The following is a 19,722-nucleotide window of genomic DNA, read 5'->3' as shown; positions in this document are numbered from 1 at the left end:
CATTGACTTGCTCTTCCATCCCTCTGGTTATAATCAATATACATATTTGAAATGGGGAAAATGAGGAACTCGTCCCAATTTGGTCATGGCCTATTTAGAAATTCATGGTTCTTTCTGTTTTGAGATCTAAATCCAGAGTGCCATTCTTCGTTAAGGTTTTAATTGTATTTAGGAAACAAGCAGACTGTGTACTCAGCTGTCTCTGATCAGTTAATTCAACCAACAGAAAACCATTCACTGCTTGAATTAAATTGGAAGGTGACTTCAAGGTAAATCTGATGTGGCATGATAGATTGAATTAACTATTTCAAACCTGAAACCTGTTCAGTGAGAAATGTTCATAAAGGCACATACTTGCCACCAAATTACAAGATAGCATTGTATCTTGAACATTGTATGCTCAGGTTCCTGAGCAGAAAAAGAAAATAATAAAGGTAACATGATCTCTTTGAAAAACTCCTTTTTACCCCATTTTGAAAATAAACACTACTGTACTTTTTATTCCTATAGAATGAGAATCACTTGCATTCTGGTTACATTGGCATGTTCATATTTCATTGTCATCAGCCAAGTTAAGAATGAATCCAAACCTGTGTACGGAGGAACACTCCTGCAAACAATCATACTACACCTTTAGTTTTATCTAGACATCTTTTGCCTTGGCAAATCTGCTTTCTGGCTCCCATAAAATAAAGAATGGATAATTGGAGTTCTTCTTGCTTCCTGACTCCTTCTAGATGAACAGGTAGAAGCCATTGCCAAAGGAGTTTGTGCCCAACTTCAGTTAATGTTTCTGTTGCTGGCAGGTTACTCATGCCCTTAGCATCAGCCGTCTAGGCTACTGTAATGTGCTCTGTTTGGGTTTGAGAATATTTGGAAAGTCCAGTTAGCTCCAAATGCAGTTGCCCCTGCATTGCGTTGGTTGCCAGTCGGTTTCTGGGTTCAGGCTCGTTCTGTGTTTTTTTTAATCTATAAAGCCCTTCATGGCTTAGCACATGCCAACCTCAACCTGCCAAATTGAATCCAGCAGGGAGAAACTATTGCAAGATCCACACTTTGAGGAGCTTCAGGGGACTTTATATTGCAGCACCAATACTGTCAAAGAGCTTTCCGGTGGCAATCAGGCTGGTTTACGTATTTGGTGGTTTTTCGCAAGATTCTAAAGATTGAACTTTTTGGAGGCCCTTCCCCTGACTTGTTGCAATATTGTATTTTTATTGTGTTATGTATTTTTAATTTTTATATGTATTTTGCTTTACAATATAGTGTATTGTATCTTTTATGTGAGCTACCGAGAGTCATTTTTATTGCAGTGGCATGGAAATATGTTTTATAAATAGTAAATGTGAATCTTCTGATTATGTGCTTTTCTTGTATAATGCTCTGCAGGCAATATAGGAAAAATTCTCTCTCTCTCTCTCTCTCTCTCTCTCTCTCTCTCTCTCTCTCTCTCTGTGTGTGTGTGTGTGTGTGTGTGTGTGTGTGAAAATACAAAAAAGTCTTTAAAAATGTAATAACGCTCTCCCTAATTAAAAACCCTACAATCTGGCAATCTGTATGTAAAGTATTGTATGGTCACTGCATAAAGTAGGCTACTGTTTGAATAACAAATTGAACCTTGACCACCTGATCAACTGCAGTGCAAATGTGATGCCCTTTGGAAGGACTCATTGGAGAAGAGCCTAATGCTGGGAAAGAGAAGAAGGGGACGACAGAGAATGAGGTGGCTGGATGGAGTCACTGAAGCAGTAGGCGTGAGCTTAAATGGACTCCAGAAGATGGTAGAGGACAGGAAGGCCTGGAGGAACATTGTCCATGGGGTCACGATGGGTCGGATATGACTTCACAGCTAACAACAACAACAACTCTATCCAAAGGATATTTATAAAAACAGACTTCAAGTGTAGTATCTTGAGGTTCTGGATTAATAGTAGTAGTAGTAGTAGTAGTAGTAGTAGTAGTAGTAGTAGTAGTAATAGAAATAGATAGCCACAGTAACAATGTTTGAAAACATGAACTTGAGTAAGTGTGACAATTGCTGGTCCCTAGTGCTTGCTTACTTTAGACCAAAGGTCCCCAACCTTTTGGGCACCAGGGACCGGTTCTGTGGAGAGAGGTTTTTCCGCAGACTGGAGGGTACGTGGTTTTGTGTGCTGCCTGCATCTCACAGATGGGGCTCTGCTTGTTTGTGCAGACCGGTTGCTGGCATGCTGTGGCCCCGTACTGGTCCATGGACCGGGGCCTGGGGACCCCTGCTTTAGACACTGCTTCCCCAATTTTTTCTTTCATTACACAGAACCATTTATCAGAAAGTTCTTCTTGCCACTTATAACATCTTTATTTACGTGTCCCTCTTGTGATTTGATAATAGGTTCGTGTGTCATTACCCAAAGAAAAAAATACTTTTACCCAATTTGGGGTGATTTATCCCAATTTGGGAAGCACTGCCTTAGACTATGAATAATATTTGATTCATCTATACATCTTATTACCTGTTGGCTAGGTTTTGAGATAGCTTCCTTAATAACAGAAGTTCATCTTGATCATGGTTGCTGGCAATTATAAAAAGGTTTTAACTCCCCACTCCTGCCCCTGCCATTAACAATCCTGATCAAAAGAGTGAAATAATTGAGATTAACTTTTCTTAATATGAATATTAAGATTAAAATTTCTCTTCTCCTCTTCCCTTCAGTTATTGTTTCCCAGTTGTTACTTGGGCAAACATTTAATCCCACCTAGACTGGTTTTTATCTGAAACTAAATTCCAAATTCTAGACAGCGCACTAAAAAGCAGAGACATCACCCTGTCAACAAAAGTGCGTATAGTCAAGGCTATGGTCTTCCCAGTTGCAATGTATGGCAGTGAAAGTTGGATCCTAAAAAAGGCTGAGCGCCAAAGAATTGAGGCCTTTGAACTATGGTGCTGGAGAAGACTCCTGCGAGTTCCTTGGACTGCAAGGCGATCAAACCGGTCAGTCCTAGAGGAGATCAATCCTGACTGCTCTTTAGAAGGCCAGATCCTGAAGTTGAAACTCACATACTTTGGCCACCTAATGAGAAGGAAGGACTCACTGGAGAAGAGCCTAATGCTGGGAAAGATTGAGGGCAAGAGAAGAAGGGGACGACAGAGAACGAGGTGGCTGGATGGAGTCACTGAAGCAGTAGGCGTGAGCTTAAATGGACTCCAGAAGATGGTAGAGGACAGGAAGGCCTGGAGGAACGTTGTCCATAGGGTCGCAGTGGGTTGGACACAACTTTGCAGCTAACAACAACAACTACAAATTCCAAGACACAACATCCAAAACTCAGTAAAAAAAATGCTGCTTGGTTTTTAAAGATCCAGCAGTGCAGTGTGTGAGCAAGATCAAGGTCCCAGCCCATATGTAGCAAGAGCAGGATTTTAGTTACACAATCTTTTTATCTTGACTTTTTTTATTTGCCCCCTGCCATGATTACCCTTAATTGTTGGAATTACACTTTCAAGTAAGAATGGCTGAAAAAAAATCTAGCCTCTGTTTGGTACAACCCCAAATCCGCCAGTCCTTGTCATTGCTTTTTCACACAATATTCCTTGAGTCTACATGTTTATAGGATCAGAATAAAATTACTGGTGATGGAAGAAGAAATCACGCCTCCTTCACACATTAGAGTATTTTATTTTGTTTTACTAAAAGATTTCATTTCATCTTTACGCCTGCTAGCATCCATGAATTAACAGTTGAAGCATGTCAGACTATGATTAAAATGCTATACCTCTTTCATACATAGCTTGATTGGAAGGTTGGAACTCTACTTAATGAAAAACTTCTTATATCCTTAGAGGACATCAGGTTAATAGTTTCAGCTCTTCACAAGAATCGCTTCGCTGCGGGCAATGCAGATAGGAATTATATTCAACTGCCTCTTGAACATGCTTTTCTCTACTAAGTCTTTGTTATAGTCCTGGTAGGGTTAACATTCCTGCTTGATTGATTTGTTTCTCCATTGGAATGAATAGCTTGCCTCTGTGATGGCTTAAACTCCTCTGTGATGTGTGCCCCAAGGACCATTCCATTTCTTTAAAGGTGTGAAGTTCACAGAAGCTGAATGGTGGATGTTTGCTTATCAGGCTCCTTCTTTCATGTCTGTTTGTCTCCATTTTGAATCCATCTAGAAAGCTGAATCTACCTAGAATCTCTCTATGAAAGTTGAAAGTGTGAGGGGAAGGGGGAGAAGAGTGTGGGGATGGGGTCGCTTTGTTTAATTTAATTTAGTTATCTTCAATTGTCCTGGCCACTGCTTAGAGAGAGTTATAGCTAATTACCACCTCTTGATTTAGCAATGAAGCCTTAAAATAATGTGTGCAAGCAATTCCAGTAATGAGTAGTAATGAAATTGTCTCCCCCAGTAGTACTGCAGTCAGTGGGATTAGTGGAAAGAGTAATGTGTTGTTTATCCCACTCATTGTTAAATTCAGAGATTTGTGACTTTGTGTTAGTTCTGTGTGATGAATTTGTTGATGTGACAAATTTCAAATAATTTGGAAGTACCTTTTTTTTAAAAAGACATTGCAGTAAACTATGTCTACAATTTATATTTTATTTTAGTGTATGATTTTATGATGGTTTCATTGAGCATTTCAGTATAAAAATACATTTCTGCCACTTTTCATAACACCTTTGCTGCAGGTCTTAAACCAGATGTCTTTTCTTGGGACCCCCCACCAACCTTGCCTGTGAATTGGGTGAGGGGGTCATTTTGCATTCAGCTGACAAGAATATAAGATACTGTTAAAAACAAAGGAATAGAGGCAGGCTAAGGTTAGACTGAAAAGCATGGATAAAAATGGTGTCTTTGAAGCTTTGCTAACACTTGGCAGGGGTTGCTTGCCCGCTGATTTTTAACCTTTTTTTAATGACTAAGTAGGACTTCTCTCTCTTTCCCTTTCCTTTTTGGTTACCTCTTTCCCATGCTTCACCTCCATCCATTTTATTCTGCTCCCTTTCCTTTCTCTTTCTCACTGCTTATCTCCATACTGGAATTTTTTTTCCATTTTCTTTTCTAACTGTTGAGAGGGAAATATGTTCACACTTGTATGTTCTGTGGGGAAAGATGACCTACGTTTGTAAAAGAGAATTATTGGTATATGCAAGTACAGGGCTAAGTAATTTTATGAATAGGTTACTTTATTTAACAAGCAATTTATTGTAATCAGTGATTAATAATTAAATGAATATTGATTCATTTTTTCTTGTCCCTGCCTCTTTTTTTGAAATGTGGCTTCTGGCAGGTATATCTAAAGAGCTACAAGCATATAAAAACAAATATTTTACCTGCACACATTTTTTTATTCTCTTTTTTTCCATGTAGTTATTTATACTCTTTGTATCCTCTTCCAACAATTTCTTTTCTTGATGTTTCTGATACTGTCGGTCTAATCAATCTGCCTATTCTGTTCTGTTGGACACTTAGTCTTCCTATTTCATTCATTCTCAAATTATTGTTAGTGGTTTCTGTTTATGGTTAACACTTTGGGTAACTTGATTTTTGCCATTCCAGTGGTAGAGACTTTTTTTTTGCAAAAGTGGAAATGCCAACAAATTGCACATTTTTTATAATTGTTGAAATGGGTTTTAAAATCTCTTCTCTTTTTTGTATGTAATAAGGTGTTCTTTTTGTAACTTCTTTACAGCCTCAACGCACAAAATGTCAGTAGAATAGGTGAAAAACCTAGTAGAACCTGCCATGAACCATTTTGAAGGACCACCTGAAGGAGAGGTCAGTGATGAACTAGGCAGTAGAGAAGTGAATGAATCTGTAGAGGCAGACCTAGAACATTCTGAAGTAGAAGAAGAACAGCAGCAGTATGCCATTCATTACCCAAGATGTGCCAATGGCAGCCGTGAACGACCTTCTAGGCAAGAAGAGGAAAGCACCTTAGCACGGTCAGCCAGCACTGAAAGTGGCTTCCATTATCATACTGACACTGCTGAAGGAGACGTCATAGCCATAGCAGGAGACAGCTATGAAGGTGACAGAGTGCTGGAGAATGAGGACGAGAGTGCCTATGGGGTGCAGTACCGACCTGAAGCAGAAGAGTACATTGAAAATGCTGAGTCAGAGCACGCCGAAACCATTCATAACCGAACTCTTCCCAACCACTTGCACTTTCATTCCATTGAGCATGAGGAAGCCATGAATGCAGCGTATTCTGGGTATGTGTACACTCATAGACTCTTCCAACGAGGGGAAGATGAGCAGTATGCCGAGCCCTATGCTGATTATGGGCTGCAGGAACATGTGTATGAAGAGATAGGTGACACACCTGACCTTGATGTGCAGGAAGGTCTTAGGCTGTATGAGCAAGAGAGAGAAGAAGCTGACAACTATCGAAAGGAAGCTTTGGGTGCACGACTCCATCATTATGATGAGCGCTCCGACGGGGAGTCCGACAGCCCTGAAAAGGAGGCAGAATTTGCCCCGTATCCTCGTATGGACAGTTACGAACAAGAGGAAGATATAGACCAAATAGTAGCTGAAGTCAAACAAAGCATGAGTTCTCAGAGCCTAGACAAAGCTGCTGAAGACATGCCAGAAGCAGAACAAAATGAGGACACTAACATTCCTGCTAATATGCGCCATGAAAGTAGCAATCAGGTTTCAATGAATGCTAGAGTACCTGTTAATGCAGGCGAATCAGTGCAAAGATATAGTAAGGAAAAAAGGGATGCCATATCACTGGCAATTAAAGACATTAAGGAAGCTATTGAGGAAGTGAAAACAAGGACTATTCGTTCACCATATACTCCAGATGAACCCAAAGAACCCATCTGGGTGATGAGACAGGACATCAGCCCGACCAGGGATGGTGAGGATCAAACACCACTAGAGGGAGATGTAAGTATATACCAACTTTTGAATTGCCCTTTGAAAGCAAACATCAGAATTTTCATTACATTATTACTTTATATTTATTTGTTTTAAATGTGCTTTAAAATTATAATTATTAAAATATGAACTTCCTCTTGGCTATCTTTTGATCTTTGTTGTATATCAAAGAAAAAGGAAGAAAAAAATAAATTAAGATGGCTTCTATAAAACATGAACTTTCTTGGTAAGAATTCTAAGCACTTGTGCTAATGAATTTGTTTTTGTCATCAGTGTGTTGCTGTGCAGGAACAGAATATCGACGCTAAGCTGTTGTTAGCCCTTTTGAAATATGTGACCTTTTAAATCATCCATATAGCAGATGTTTTCCTGCCATAATCCACATAACATTGTTCCATAGTTCTTTTGACAATATGTATTTTTTGCAAAATTTTCTTGCTTTCAGTACAACATCCCTAATTCCCCATTGTGGTATTTTTATGTTTGGTGTGCTAAAGTGCCAGTTTAAAAAAAATTCTATGGGAATTTAATACCAGAAAGGTGCACATAATAGATTTTGGTAGAATTTATTTGTTTATTATAATTTATTGACTGCCCAACTCCAGTGGACTCTGGACATTGTATAAAGCTTAGGAAAAATATGAAAATAGTTAAAAACATTGAATCAAGCAGACAGCCCAGACTAAAATAATTTAATACTCTGATAGAACAGAGTATAACTCAGGATTGGAGTGTTGGGATCATTGGTGCTCTCTGAGTTTGGTTGTTTTCTTGCAGACATTTCAGTGATGATGTTACCTAGTTTGGTATTGAAATGTCTGCAAGAAAATAACCAAACTTAGCAACAATGACCCACAGTTTAATGTATAGGAAAAATGACAAAATAGGGGCATTTAACAAATAATAAATATCAACCTCTAACCTGGAATCAAAGTGAAATTTACGAAGCTTTCTGAAAGCCCAGAGTGGGTGCCTACCTAATGTCTGGGAGGGATGCTGTTCCAGAGGAAGGCACACTCCTAAATGGCAGTGTTTTAATGGGGGGGACCTGGAGACACTCATCTTCTGGAATGTACTCGACAGGCAAAAACAGTTGGAGACATGCAGCCTCTGTATAATCAGGCCTTATCCCATACAGAGATTTGTACGTAATAATCAGACCTTGACTTGCACTCAGAAGCCAACTAGCAACCAATACAATTCGCATAGCAGTGGTAAAACATGGGCATACTGAGAGGCACCCATTACCGGGTGGATAACCTCATCAAGTGGTTTCAGGTTGATATTAAACAGGATAGGAGAGAGTGTCAAGCTATGATGTATCCCACACACGAGGGGCCACAGATGCAATCTCTTCCACCTTGTCTGTACTGGCTGGAACTGACCATTATGAAACAAGGTGAACTACTGGGGCACAGTGCCTCCCACTCCTAATTCCCATAGCCAGTCCAGAAGAATAGTCTGGTTGAAGTGTAGAAAGTTGCTGAAATATCAAGGAGCCGTAGGATGGAGGCACCACTCCCATCCCGAAGATTCCACTAAGAGTCATCAGCAAATATGACTAGTGCTATCTTTGCATGGTACCTTGGCCTTGTGTCAGATTGAAACTGGTCCAGATAACATCACAGGATTCTCTAAGATCCTTTGTAGATGTTGTTCAACTACCTTTTTCACAGTCTCCATCAGAAAGGGAAGATTTGAAACTGTCTGATAACTTTCCAACAGAGATAATTCTTCAACCATTATCCAGTGATGACCTCTTGAGGAAGGGATTTATTGCTACCTCTTTCAAGGCTGGTGGGATCACCCTCTCTTTCAAAGAGGCCCAAACCGCCAGATGAACCCATCCCATGGTCATCTTCTGGATTGTTTTAATAACATAGGAAAGCCAGGATCTAACAAGCAGGGGCCTGGACTAATAGGCAAGAACATCTTGTTCACTTTCTTGGGCATAAGAATCAAACTCAGTGCAGATAATATAACAAGATAATATCACATTAGAACTTGCCCAGTCAGAGTCCATCTCCAAGCTAATCTGAGTGATTTTGCCTACCAGATCCATAAACGTTTCTCATCAGAGTGTTTGAGATGATCCTGTGGCCCAAGAACCCCAATAGGGAGTAGGTCATCCTAAACAGGGTTGAAATGCAGCTATCAACATTATGCAATAAGGGTGCAGAAATAGTGATGTTTTGCTCGCTTATTGCTACAGTGAAAGCCCATATATGGACTTTTACACTCAGGTTTGGTCAGATTTGCTCTTTACATTTCTCCAGTGGTACTCTTATGTAAGTTGAATGTATTCATTTGTCTATTAATCTGCTAGGATTATTTGCGGAATGTCATAAAATATTTTGGAATATAAATCAATGGTGACACATCTTGTGTTTTAGACCACTGTTTAAAAGGTGTGCCAATTAGGCTCAGAGAGAAGTAGCCTGCATCAAGAAATCAACAAACAAGCCAAAAATGAGGTTTCAGCTCCAAATGCTATATTGCATATTTGCTTGCTCCCACAAAGCATGCAATATCCATTTAATAGAAGAAAAACTGTGTTGTTTGTACGTATGCAGTCAGGCAAAACACTCATTCTGTATGCCCGCATATTAAAATATAATTAACAAACAAGCAAAATTGTGTACTCACGATACACAAACAGAAGCGAACTTCCCAGGAGAACACAGGCAAAATTAATGCATCCTGTATTTTTGTTTCCTAAGGATACATTTAAGACCCCAAAGCCTTACATTTTAAAAAAATAAATATAGTGCTGAAGAATTAGCACTTTACTGCATGTAGGTCACTCAGTTAAAAAGCAATGTAATTTTGAACATTGGAAGGGAAGATCAGGAGCGGTGCAGGTCTCAAGGAATCAGTTCTTGGGCTCCTTGGTGACCGCAGATTGGGTATTTTAGACTTGTGAACTCCAGATTCTATTCTTCAAAATGAAGTGGTTAGAACATTTGTGAAATAGAACTATTTCAAACTGTATGTGATAATGGCATTTTGGACCCTCACAATTTTTCTGATCAGAGGCAGGTTTCCTTTAGTAACCATTATTATTACCACCGTTTAGAAACCATCAGCTTTAATACATATTATTTTTATTTAGTTTCCTCAGAAGACATTGCATTTTATGCAGGTATATGTTCTATCGAATAAAGGTGTTCCTTACTGAGTTTACATGTCCTCTGTTTTGGGACCAATAGAGCAATGACTTCATACAGTGAATACCTCTTAGCCATGTTGAAGAACAGTTGGTGACAGCCTTTGCTTGGTTTGCAAGCTTCAGACAGCACAGATTTGTTTTCATACTGTTTTGAAAATTATACACATGGGTAATGTGGCTTGATGAACTGGAGCTTTAACATTTTTTTAAGATAATGTGTGTTTTCACCTCTTTGTTGAGGTAATACTCATTCTATTTTTAACTTAGTTCTTAATCCGATGCTAAGAGTTATTTTGTAAAGCTTCTGGGTTTTTTCCCCCCTACAGCAGGGACAATCTATTATTAATAAAGGGAATAGAGAAGGTTGCACTGAATAATTGAGTAGGTTTCAGGTGCTGCAAGGGGCTAAAGAATTGTGACCAGCAATATGGATGTGATGAAGTGCTTAGCATTTACTTTTTTTTAAAAAAAAAGGTTTTGAAGTTGCACTTCAGAACACACTGATGGGAGGGCATTTTATTTAGTGCTAATGCCTAAAATTATACAATGAGCATCTGCATCCCAAAATAGCACACACTTTAAGTGCTGTAATACTCAGACCTTTGTTAACTTATTAATTGTCCCGTCCTCTTAGTTCAGTGTCTTTTATTTTGCAAGCAAACTTAGTTCAGCTTCTATTACAAATAAATAATACAAAAATGATATAAACAAACACCCTTGATTTGAAAATTGTAGTAGCCACAAGAAAACCATAATATAATTGTGTCATATCACTTTGGCTTTTTTAATTTAGATTTTAAAACAGACATAATGAAATTCAATTTACAAGAGAATTTAATAATTTTGTTACATGTCATGAGCCTTGGGGTGTGTGTGTGCGTGCACGTGCGCATCACTCTTCAAACTTTATATGCTAGAACAGGGGTGTCAAACTGCTGGCCCGTGGGCCAGATGCGTCACACCAAAACCATGCCCACCCCATTGCTGGCAATGGGAAAAAAGTTGCGATACGTCATGACACGTCACGTGACATCGCGAGTTTGACACCTGTGTGCTGGAAGATGTTTATTGTTCAGGGCCAGGGGGCTTAGTATAGATAGAATATGTTACACTCTGTATTACATAATTATACTTTTCTACAAAGTTGGGATAAATTCTTTGCAGAGCACTTAGGTTATCCTGTATTCAAACTGGATTTGCAGATATTTGTATTAACATGTTCAAATCATACATTACATACACACACACACACACACACACACACACACATCTCACTCTTAGATTTTGGTGAATAACATTACAATGAACGCACTCATTCAGTGACTATTTGAACTTGTGATGGCACAAGTGGTATTTACAACCAGTTCTCAAACATTCTGGCCGTGACAGCTCACCCACAGTCATGTGATTGCAATCTGGGCACTTGGCAATCAGTCTGGATTTCCAAACATTGCCATATCTTGTGGTCACACAGTCACAGTTGTGACCTTCCCTGCTGGCTTCCCACAAGCAAAGTCAATGGGGAAGCCAGGAGAAAGTTTGTAAGTTGTAGTCATGTGAGGCCACCACTTAATGATCTTCTTTTCAACAGTAGTGGGATCTGCCGTTGCTAACCAACACAGTCATGTGATGTTGAAATTCTGTTTCCAATGTACCAGTGTTAAGCAGGCAATGTCTAGAGCTTTGTTTCTCTTCCTACATTTATTTTATTGTCATATCATTTTTTCCCCCAATTTTTTCTTCTCATTCCTGGTCTAAGACTGATTCTTGATGCAATATCACTAAAATGGTACGTCTCACATTCAGAAGCTCTCATTCTTTCAATTTTTTATTTTTATTTATGTTAGATCAGTCATGCTGTTTGACTTATTTCTTTTTGCGTGCATACAAAAGACTAATGTTTAAATCATGTATTTGAAATTATGCATTTGATATTTTTCTGAGCAGTATTTGCAAAACAATTACCATTTCCATTGATGTTGGCTTTCCGAAAGACCCATTTCACCAATATTACTTTTTTTTGCTCATGCAGCTCTTCGGTGCAGCCTAATTCTTAAGTCCCAATAAAGAAGCCACTACATTTGAAATAACCCCATTGCCCTGTGCATGTGATCATTGAGTGCTTCCCAAATTCCTTCGGACCGGCTGGATTTCTGCTGGCCTGGAGATATAAAAAAAGTGGAGCTCTTCCATTTAGTTAATTGCTTTTGAGCAGTCTGAAGTTGTAATGGTGTATGGAAAAGACCTTGGGAGGCAGAGGGAGGGAAAAGATGCTGCCTACAGTCAGAGAAAAAGATCAGAAGACACCCTCCCTAATTCCTCAAGCTGTAAAAGAGATACCATCAGATTTGCAAGAGTCCATTAATATAGCCTTACAGTGAAGTATTATTATCATATCTGGTTGGGGTTTCCTGTCTAGCGTGCCTGGGATGGCTGACAGAAGTCCAGGAAGAGTATGCTTGCTGAATGTGGTAAATCCTATTTTATCTGTGTCTGCAGTCTTAACAAAAATGCACATGCTATATTACACAAATACCTAAAAACAAAATGAGATTTACTTTACATGTTGTACAGTATACAGTAATAGCATTTTATTGATTAAAACAAAAATTTCATTTATGCTGGTATGTATTTACTTCTGCATTACTCACAGAGTTTTAAAAAATAGTAGAAAGGATTTAAAAATTTATCATTGGTTTTTAAAAGAATTACGGAGAAAATCTATCTCTATGGTTGCTTTGACAATGACCTGATGACACATAATGAATCAATTTAAAATGAGCTAAATAATCTTAATGCTTTTTCTGTTTCACATGTTGGTAATAGTATTTGCTAGTGTATTGTTGTTATTTGGAAGCCACTAGTAAGGATTAAATTCTGATACATATAGGCTCCTGCAAAGCAATAAATAAAAAGAGTAGACAACTGACAGCCTTTTATGGAGCAGAAATTGTTCGTTACAGTAAAATGACCTTTTTGCAGCTATTAAATAACAGAGAAGGTTATCTACATAGGTAGCACAGCAACATCTCCTATTACTGGCTTCATTTTCAAGTCTTGAGTGTATAATACCACTGGAAAAAGCAATTTACCGCCATCTGCTAGCTAGTGGATTATTTTCTTGTTGAACAGCAACATCAAAATGGAGAATTTCTGGATGTACCACACTGAGTATCTTAGGAGCATGGTAGGTAAATTATATAAATAGAACAAATAGTGATAATTGCTGCTGCCCGATGCATGTTTACTCAGGATTAAATCCTAGTGATTAATATTTGTACTGGTATTTTTTGTTGAGTGAAAATATTATGTCAGTCGTAGTACAAGGTCTTGCACTTGCAAGAGGGCCACAGTTTTCAACAAAGGCACTGCTTATTGACCTGATGTGTCAGTACTAACGATTCAGAGTAAATTGCCCATATTTTGTATATAGATCTGATCTTGGCAGCTTTGTATCAGCAACAGAAGTACATTCAGACAACTATAGTCTTTTGGTATAATAACAATGTAGTACATAGGAAAAGCATACATCAAGAAGCAGGGAAGGTGAGCAGAAAGAAGATGGGAGTTTCCTCCTTACTCTCAAATATAACTGAAAATGAATTGGGCATCATTTGGACCTCTATGTGATGAATGAAGCAAGAATAAAGGGGTAGGTTGTTTATCTTCATTTTTCAAACCTGTTGATTTCCGTAACTATCATGGGTAAACATTACTGGAACTGAATCCGAAATTGATAAATAATCCAGGTTTTGAAGAGAAAATGTTATTTTCTTATTTACATAGATTTGAAGAATGCCTGACTCCCAACAATTCTGAGCATACATAACCAAGTCTTGCATCATCCTATCCCCAGACCTGGAAAACAATCCAGGTTTTCAATACTTTTTGGAATATCCTCAAGGTTGAAGCCATAAGAATTTGGATGAGCAAGTACTTTAGAGTACCTTGAGTTTTCACTTGTCATCTATCAGCAACTGCTTAAATGCTTTGAAGCACTTATTTCTTTAAATTCAAAGTACTGCTCAAGCTCAGTATTACAGTTTGTGATTTTCAGTTTTATTTCTTCATGAGTAAATATAAATCTGAAGGTAGCATTGTGAAATTCAGTTAAATTGGTAATTTTACACATGCTGCAGTTTGCAGAGTTTACTATTTTTTTTGGAACCCTCAATCCAATTTTGAATCTTGAGATCAAAATAGTAAAATGTTTTGTTACTTGCTCAAAATTTTATTTCCTTGTATGCCCTGTAGTCTCCATCTCCTGATCCATCTTCACCTCAAGGTGCTGAATCATCAAGTATACAACATCATCAAGATGTCTGTGGTACAGCAGAAACCCCCACCAATAAGGAGGTAGAGTGCAATATTCTTAAAAGCAGTGCATTTACTAGAAATGTTTTCCAAGATTAATTTTATGTTTGCATTACACAAACTGGAAATATGACTATTTTGGATATGTATTTCTCTTCTTTAAAGATTTCATCACTACTTGCAGTACTTGCTAATAAATTTCATGTTTGTCAGTAAGCAGGCAGGTTTAAAAAATAGGTTACTAAAAGGTTTCCTTATTCTCTTTTAAAATATCTTCCATAAAGAAGAAGTAGAAATTGTATTTTCATGTCATTTTGCTTCCTACTTTTTCCATAAAGCAATGTTTTTATTGCTTTGTTATATACTGATAAAGTTATATATTTTGTAGTATACTGGCAAAACATAGCCATTGCTGTTTTTTTCACACACACACACACACACACACACACACACACACACAATGGTTTTCTTTGTAATGTTTATAATAAGTCCCCTTTTTGTTCTTAAAAGACAGCAGAAATTTTGATTCTTTGGAATTCAGTCTATTCAGCTACGAGAAAGCACAAAACTAGCAGCTGAAACCAGATTCATTAAGTCATTTATGCTTCACCTGCTTAGATTTTTGAATACTACTACAAAATATGTACCCTAGAAGCAGAAAAGATGAAATTCCAAATATCCCTATATAATCAAATACAACAATTGAGCCTTTAAAACAATGATGCTACAATATTAATAATAGATGTTTGCATTTATACTGTACATGTGCTGCCACCACATGGCTGTTTTGAAGTAATTACAATGTGGGCAGTCAGACCCTCCTACCCTATGATGTATTTCCTCTTCCCTCTCTTTTCTGGGATGGATTTCCTCCTCCTTTGTCTCTGGAGAGAATCCCATCCTCCATTATTATTCAGCTAACATGTGACAACAGCAGACTTGTCCAGACGCTGGGAATATTACCATTTTCTGAGCTTGGGGACACCTTGGAAATATCTTGGAAATGCTGTACAATTGTCATCTTAATGCACTCCACCTGCTGTATTCAACTCTCTACATGCAATAAAGGTATTTCTATATGATAAAAGGTGTTTCCACGAGTTCAAACTATCTGAAGAGAGCTGTTAATGTTAAGGAAATCTGCTTATCTAGACCATAGAGGTCTTATCAAGAGATTAATTAATGTACAATGGCTTGGATTCAGAATAGTCAGAAAATGTGTTTTAATTCCTTGTGTCTGCAATTCATATATCTGGATGTTTCTGCAATCAAGCTTAGGCAGGAACTGTAATTGGAATTCCTTATATCTGCAATCTAAAGCATACACAGACGCTGAGAATATTACCATTTTCTGACTATTCTGGATTCAAAGCTGTTGTACTGTAATTAACCCCTTGATAAGACTTCTATGGTCTATATAAGCAGGCCATTACCATTAACAGTTCTCTCCAGATAGTTTGAACTTGTGGAAACACCCTTTATCATATAGAAATACCTTTATTGCATGTAGAGTAAGATGACGTTTGTACAGCATTTCCAAGATATTTCCAAGGTATCTCCAAATTCAGAAAATGGTAATATTCCCAGCGACTGCACATCTGCTGTTGTCACATGTTAGCTGAATAATAATGGAGGATGGGATTCTCTCCAGAGGCAAAGGAGGAGGAAATCCATCCCAGAAAGGGGAGGGAAGAGGAAATACATCATAGGGTAGGAGGGTCTGACTGCCTACATTATAATTACTCCAAAACAGCCACGTGGTGGCAGCACAGTACACATTTCTCATTATATTTGTTTCATATTATCAGGACTGTTAAATTATTTTCTGCAAAAGTAATTATTGTAAGTTGTGAATACGGCACTAAAGACTAAGTGTTAAGTTTTCTAAAGTATAGGAAACTTGCTTTTCTAAATTCTGTTTGGGGAAAAAATAGCTTTTTTATCCAGTATCAAAAGAATGAATCCAGTAACTACCTCTGAAAATCATTCATACTTCTATAATTACTTACGGAATTCCTCAGGGTTAGTATATTAACATTTACTGTGACAATGAAAATTCCAATATGACTCTGTTCTCTGATGCCTCCAGTCAAGTTTTTCTTCAGTACCATATTTTTTCCTTCATTTTCCCCCCATGATATTTGAAACTTAAACTTGTAGCTGTTGGAGCAATCTTTTAGGAAAGACCCAGAATTTCATAATCTGCTGTGTTATGGCCAAAGTGGGGAACATTGTAGTTGCAGTTCTTTAAAGTAATCTGCCAGGGGCCACATTGTAGGGCAAGCTAAAGCAAGTGAGTGAGATCAGAGCCCAAAGTTAGTTGTGACATGTTTTATCTCTGACAATTTTCCCCTTTTCTGTTTTTTTCTTCATTCCCTTTTTTAAGAGAACCTAACACAACCAACACCAATGGTTCAAGGTAGTGGAGAGTGGAATAGCATTATATAATTATTTTTGTATAAAACCAAATACTTAAATTAAGGCAAGATTACTTACGGAATCAGAATATTGCACGCAGTGCTCTTTGTTACAAAGATTATAAATTTCATCCTTTCTTTCACCATACATACTCTATTTCAGAAGGAGTCTAGACTTATAGTAATAACAGTAGCCAGAATAATAATCAGTTAGATTAAGTTTGTGCACATCATAGTAAACTGTACTCAGAAACTGTACATCTAATTCGGCTGCTTTATTACCACGCCTATTTGAATGCAGTAGACAATGTACTATAACCTGTTCATTGCAATTGTATAAATTATTTAAAGGGCTTATAAGTACAAAAGGATCAAAAATAATTGCAGACATGTAATGGATCCGTGATGATCCCAGTGACAATTTCTTCTCTAGAAACAGATGTCAGAATTTTTCCTAATACTTAATTTTCAGGAACTGCCTTGTTATCAGACTCTTTTCTATTGTTCAGTAATAATTTTTTTCTCACTTGGATCTGCTGTTTTCTTAATCCAAGCTATTGCAGCATTGACAAATCTATTTACTTTCAAACAAATCTTTATCACATCAAAAAATCATATATGTAATAATAACAAAATAATAAACCATATAATTTGATTGACTTGCTCACAAGATTCTTGAGATGAAGAAGCCAATAATAGAGATGCTCTTCATTTATTTTAAGTTAAAATATTTTACTCCAGCAAATATTTTCTGCTAATTCTGTAGTACAAAAATTTCCTTAAATTTTAGAAGTAAAACTACTGCTAAAAGTTAATATCAAATTACTCTTGATCATTTTCCAAATTACAAGCAGAAACCCATTGAAAAGTAGTTTCAGTTGTAAATTGCTAGTGGTAAATATATACTTTAATATCTCCAAAAATTGGTGCTATTTGGCTTTGTCTTGAAGAAATAATTTTGAAATATAAGATTGATTTCATTTTTTTTAAAGCTGCTCAGATGCATATGTCTTACTGCTTTCTGTCACTAAAAAATTCTGAGGTTAACTGCACATACGTATGGTTGAATCTTTTATATGTTTCTCAGAATTACATTCCAGTCTGCATGATTTAGTAATAGCAATAGCACTTAGACTTATACACTGCTTCATAGTGCTTTACAGCCCTCTTGAAGCCGTTTACAGAGTCAGCATATTGCCCCCAACCATCTGGCTCCTCATTTTACCTTGGAAGATGGAAGACTGCGTCAAACTTCAGCCGGTTAGACTCAAACTGCTGGGAGTCAGCAGTCAGCAGAATGAGCCTGCAATACTGCATTCTAACCACTGTGCCACCATGGCTCTCTGGCTAATAGCACTAAACCATATTTTTTTTGGTATTTTTTAGCATAAAGTTCAAACTTATACACTGTGATTGATATCAGTCATGATTTCTTAATTTGGATGGGTTCCCATATTGTGCTAAACCAAGCAAATTCTAAATTATGTTATATTTTAGAATTCAGTGTTCATATGTTTAGTAGTCTGAATTGACTAAAGGACAGCTTAAAACTTTTATCACAATTCTTGATATAGAAATCCTTTTTAAATAGTAATTTTATTAGACAACCCATGACCCATTGGTCATAATTCAGAGATATTTTATTACCAAATTCCACAGTGCCTTCAACAATGGCAGAGCTTTTAACATACTTAAAAGGTTAATTAAAATTCAGAGATATATTCAGAAATGTATCTATCTTGAAACTTTATAGCACATCAACATCAGTACAAGAAATGTTTTATGACATTTTGTTTTATATCATAAACCATTTTATGTTAATGTTTATGTCATAAAATATTTTATAATATTTGCCAACTTTCCACAGAAGCCATGGATACTGGATTTTAAATGCAGTCTGTAAGTTAGCTCATTCCAAGTACCTTGGTTTAAAAATTGTTACCCTATGATATCATTTTGCCCAGTTAAACGTTACTGGAACTACAGTTTTAATAATATATAGATTATAGTTAAATAAGTAAAAACTAGGACAAACCAAAAAATGAAAGAATAAAACTAAGAACTAGAAAATGCAGAAAAGGAAAGAAACTAGAAAGGAAAATAGAAAAAAAAGAAATATGTAAAGAAATAATTTAATCACAGCAAATCTAAACAATTTTAGTAATATATCATCTTCTATTAAAATGCATCAAATTGTGTCTTCTACCCATATCTCATCTCTTAGCTATAAACAAATCCTTAAAGCCTAATAGTTCAATCCTAGTCAGCAAAAGTCCATTAAGGATTACTAGAGATAACAACATATCTATTTTAACTTTGAAGTATACTTCCCAGAACAGCTATAGAAATCAAAGAAATAAAAATTAATTTTATATTCTTTTCTTTTACTTTTAACAATTTTGATCTTTAATCCTTTCAAATAATGTCCTGGAACTTGATTTCTTTTCATGTTTTCTTTGACCTTTCTCTCAAAACTCTTCAAAATTATAACAAGTTTGTTATGCAATGTAGGAAATCCAATACAGGAAAGTTATCCAGATCACTCTTTTGGTTTGTTATTTCTATATCCCTTTAATTATTAAGACATCAGTCAGTTTTGTAGCATCTTTTTACATATCATTATTGTAGCCTATCATTTTTAAATCCACTATTAGATCAGTCCCAGTCTTGTCTGGTAAAAATTGTTCCTCTTCCATTATATCCTTTAAACACAGTCTGTCTATAATGGCAGTCACTCTTAAAATTAACTTCTGTGTCTGTTGTTCACAAATTTCCATGTTAAAGTATTTTGCTCCATTCTGTATTAGTAAGTCGAATTTAAGTGTTTTCCTTTAATTGTAATCTTTAATTCCTTCTGGTTCCCTTGAATGTCCATCTTTCAAAGTTCCATCCTAACATTTTTTTAAAAGAATTTAAAACAATAGAATTTTCCCACAGGAAGGATTCTTAATAATT

At 36.8% G+C, this 19,722-nt stretch overlaps 1 protein-coding gene across 1 annotated transcript in view; it reads left to right on the top strand.

Moving 5' to 3' along the window:
- The window catches only part of APBA1 (amyloid beta precursor protein binding family A member 1), an 82,084-nt gene that overhangs the window by 38,645 nt on the left and 23,717 nt on the right, over positions 1-19,722 (top strand). Inside the window, exons 2-3 of the mRNA XM_083356958.1 lie at positions 5,672-6,876; positions 14,291-14,392. Of these exons, the coding sequence (XP_083213084.1) occupies positions 5,725-6,876; positions 14,291-14,392 (1,254 nt within the window). The 5' untranslated portion in view covers positions 5,672-5,724. The remainder of the gene's footprint in view (positions 1-5,671; positions 6,877-14,290; positions 14,393-19,722) is intronic.

The sequence above is a fragment of the Vipera ursinii genome (genome assembly GCF_947247035.1).
Source record: "Vipera ursinii genome assembly, chromosome: 2".
Lineage (NCBI taxonomy): Eukaryota > Metazoa > Chordata > Lepidosauria > Squamata > Viperidae > Vipera > Vipera ursinii.
Note: the sequence above shows the minus strand (reverse complement) of the source record. Positions and strands in the feature narration are given on the sequence as shown.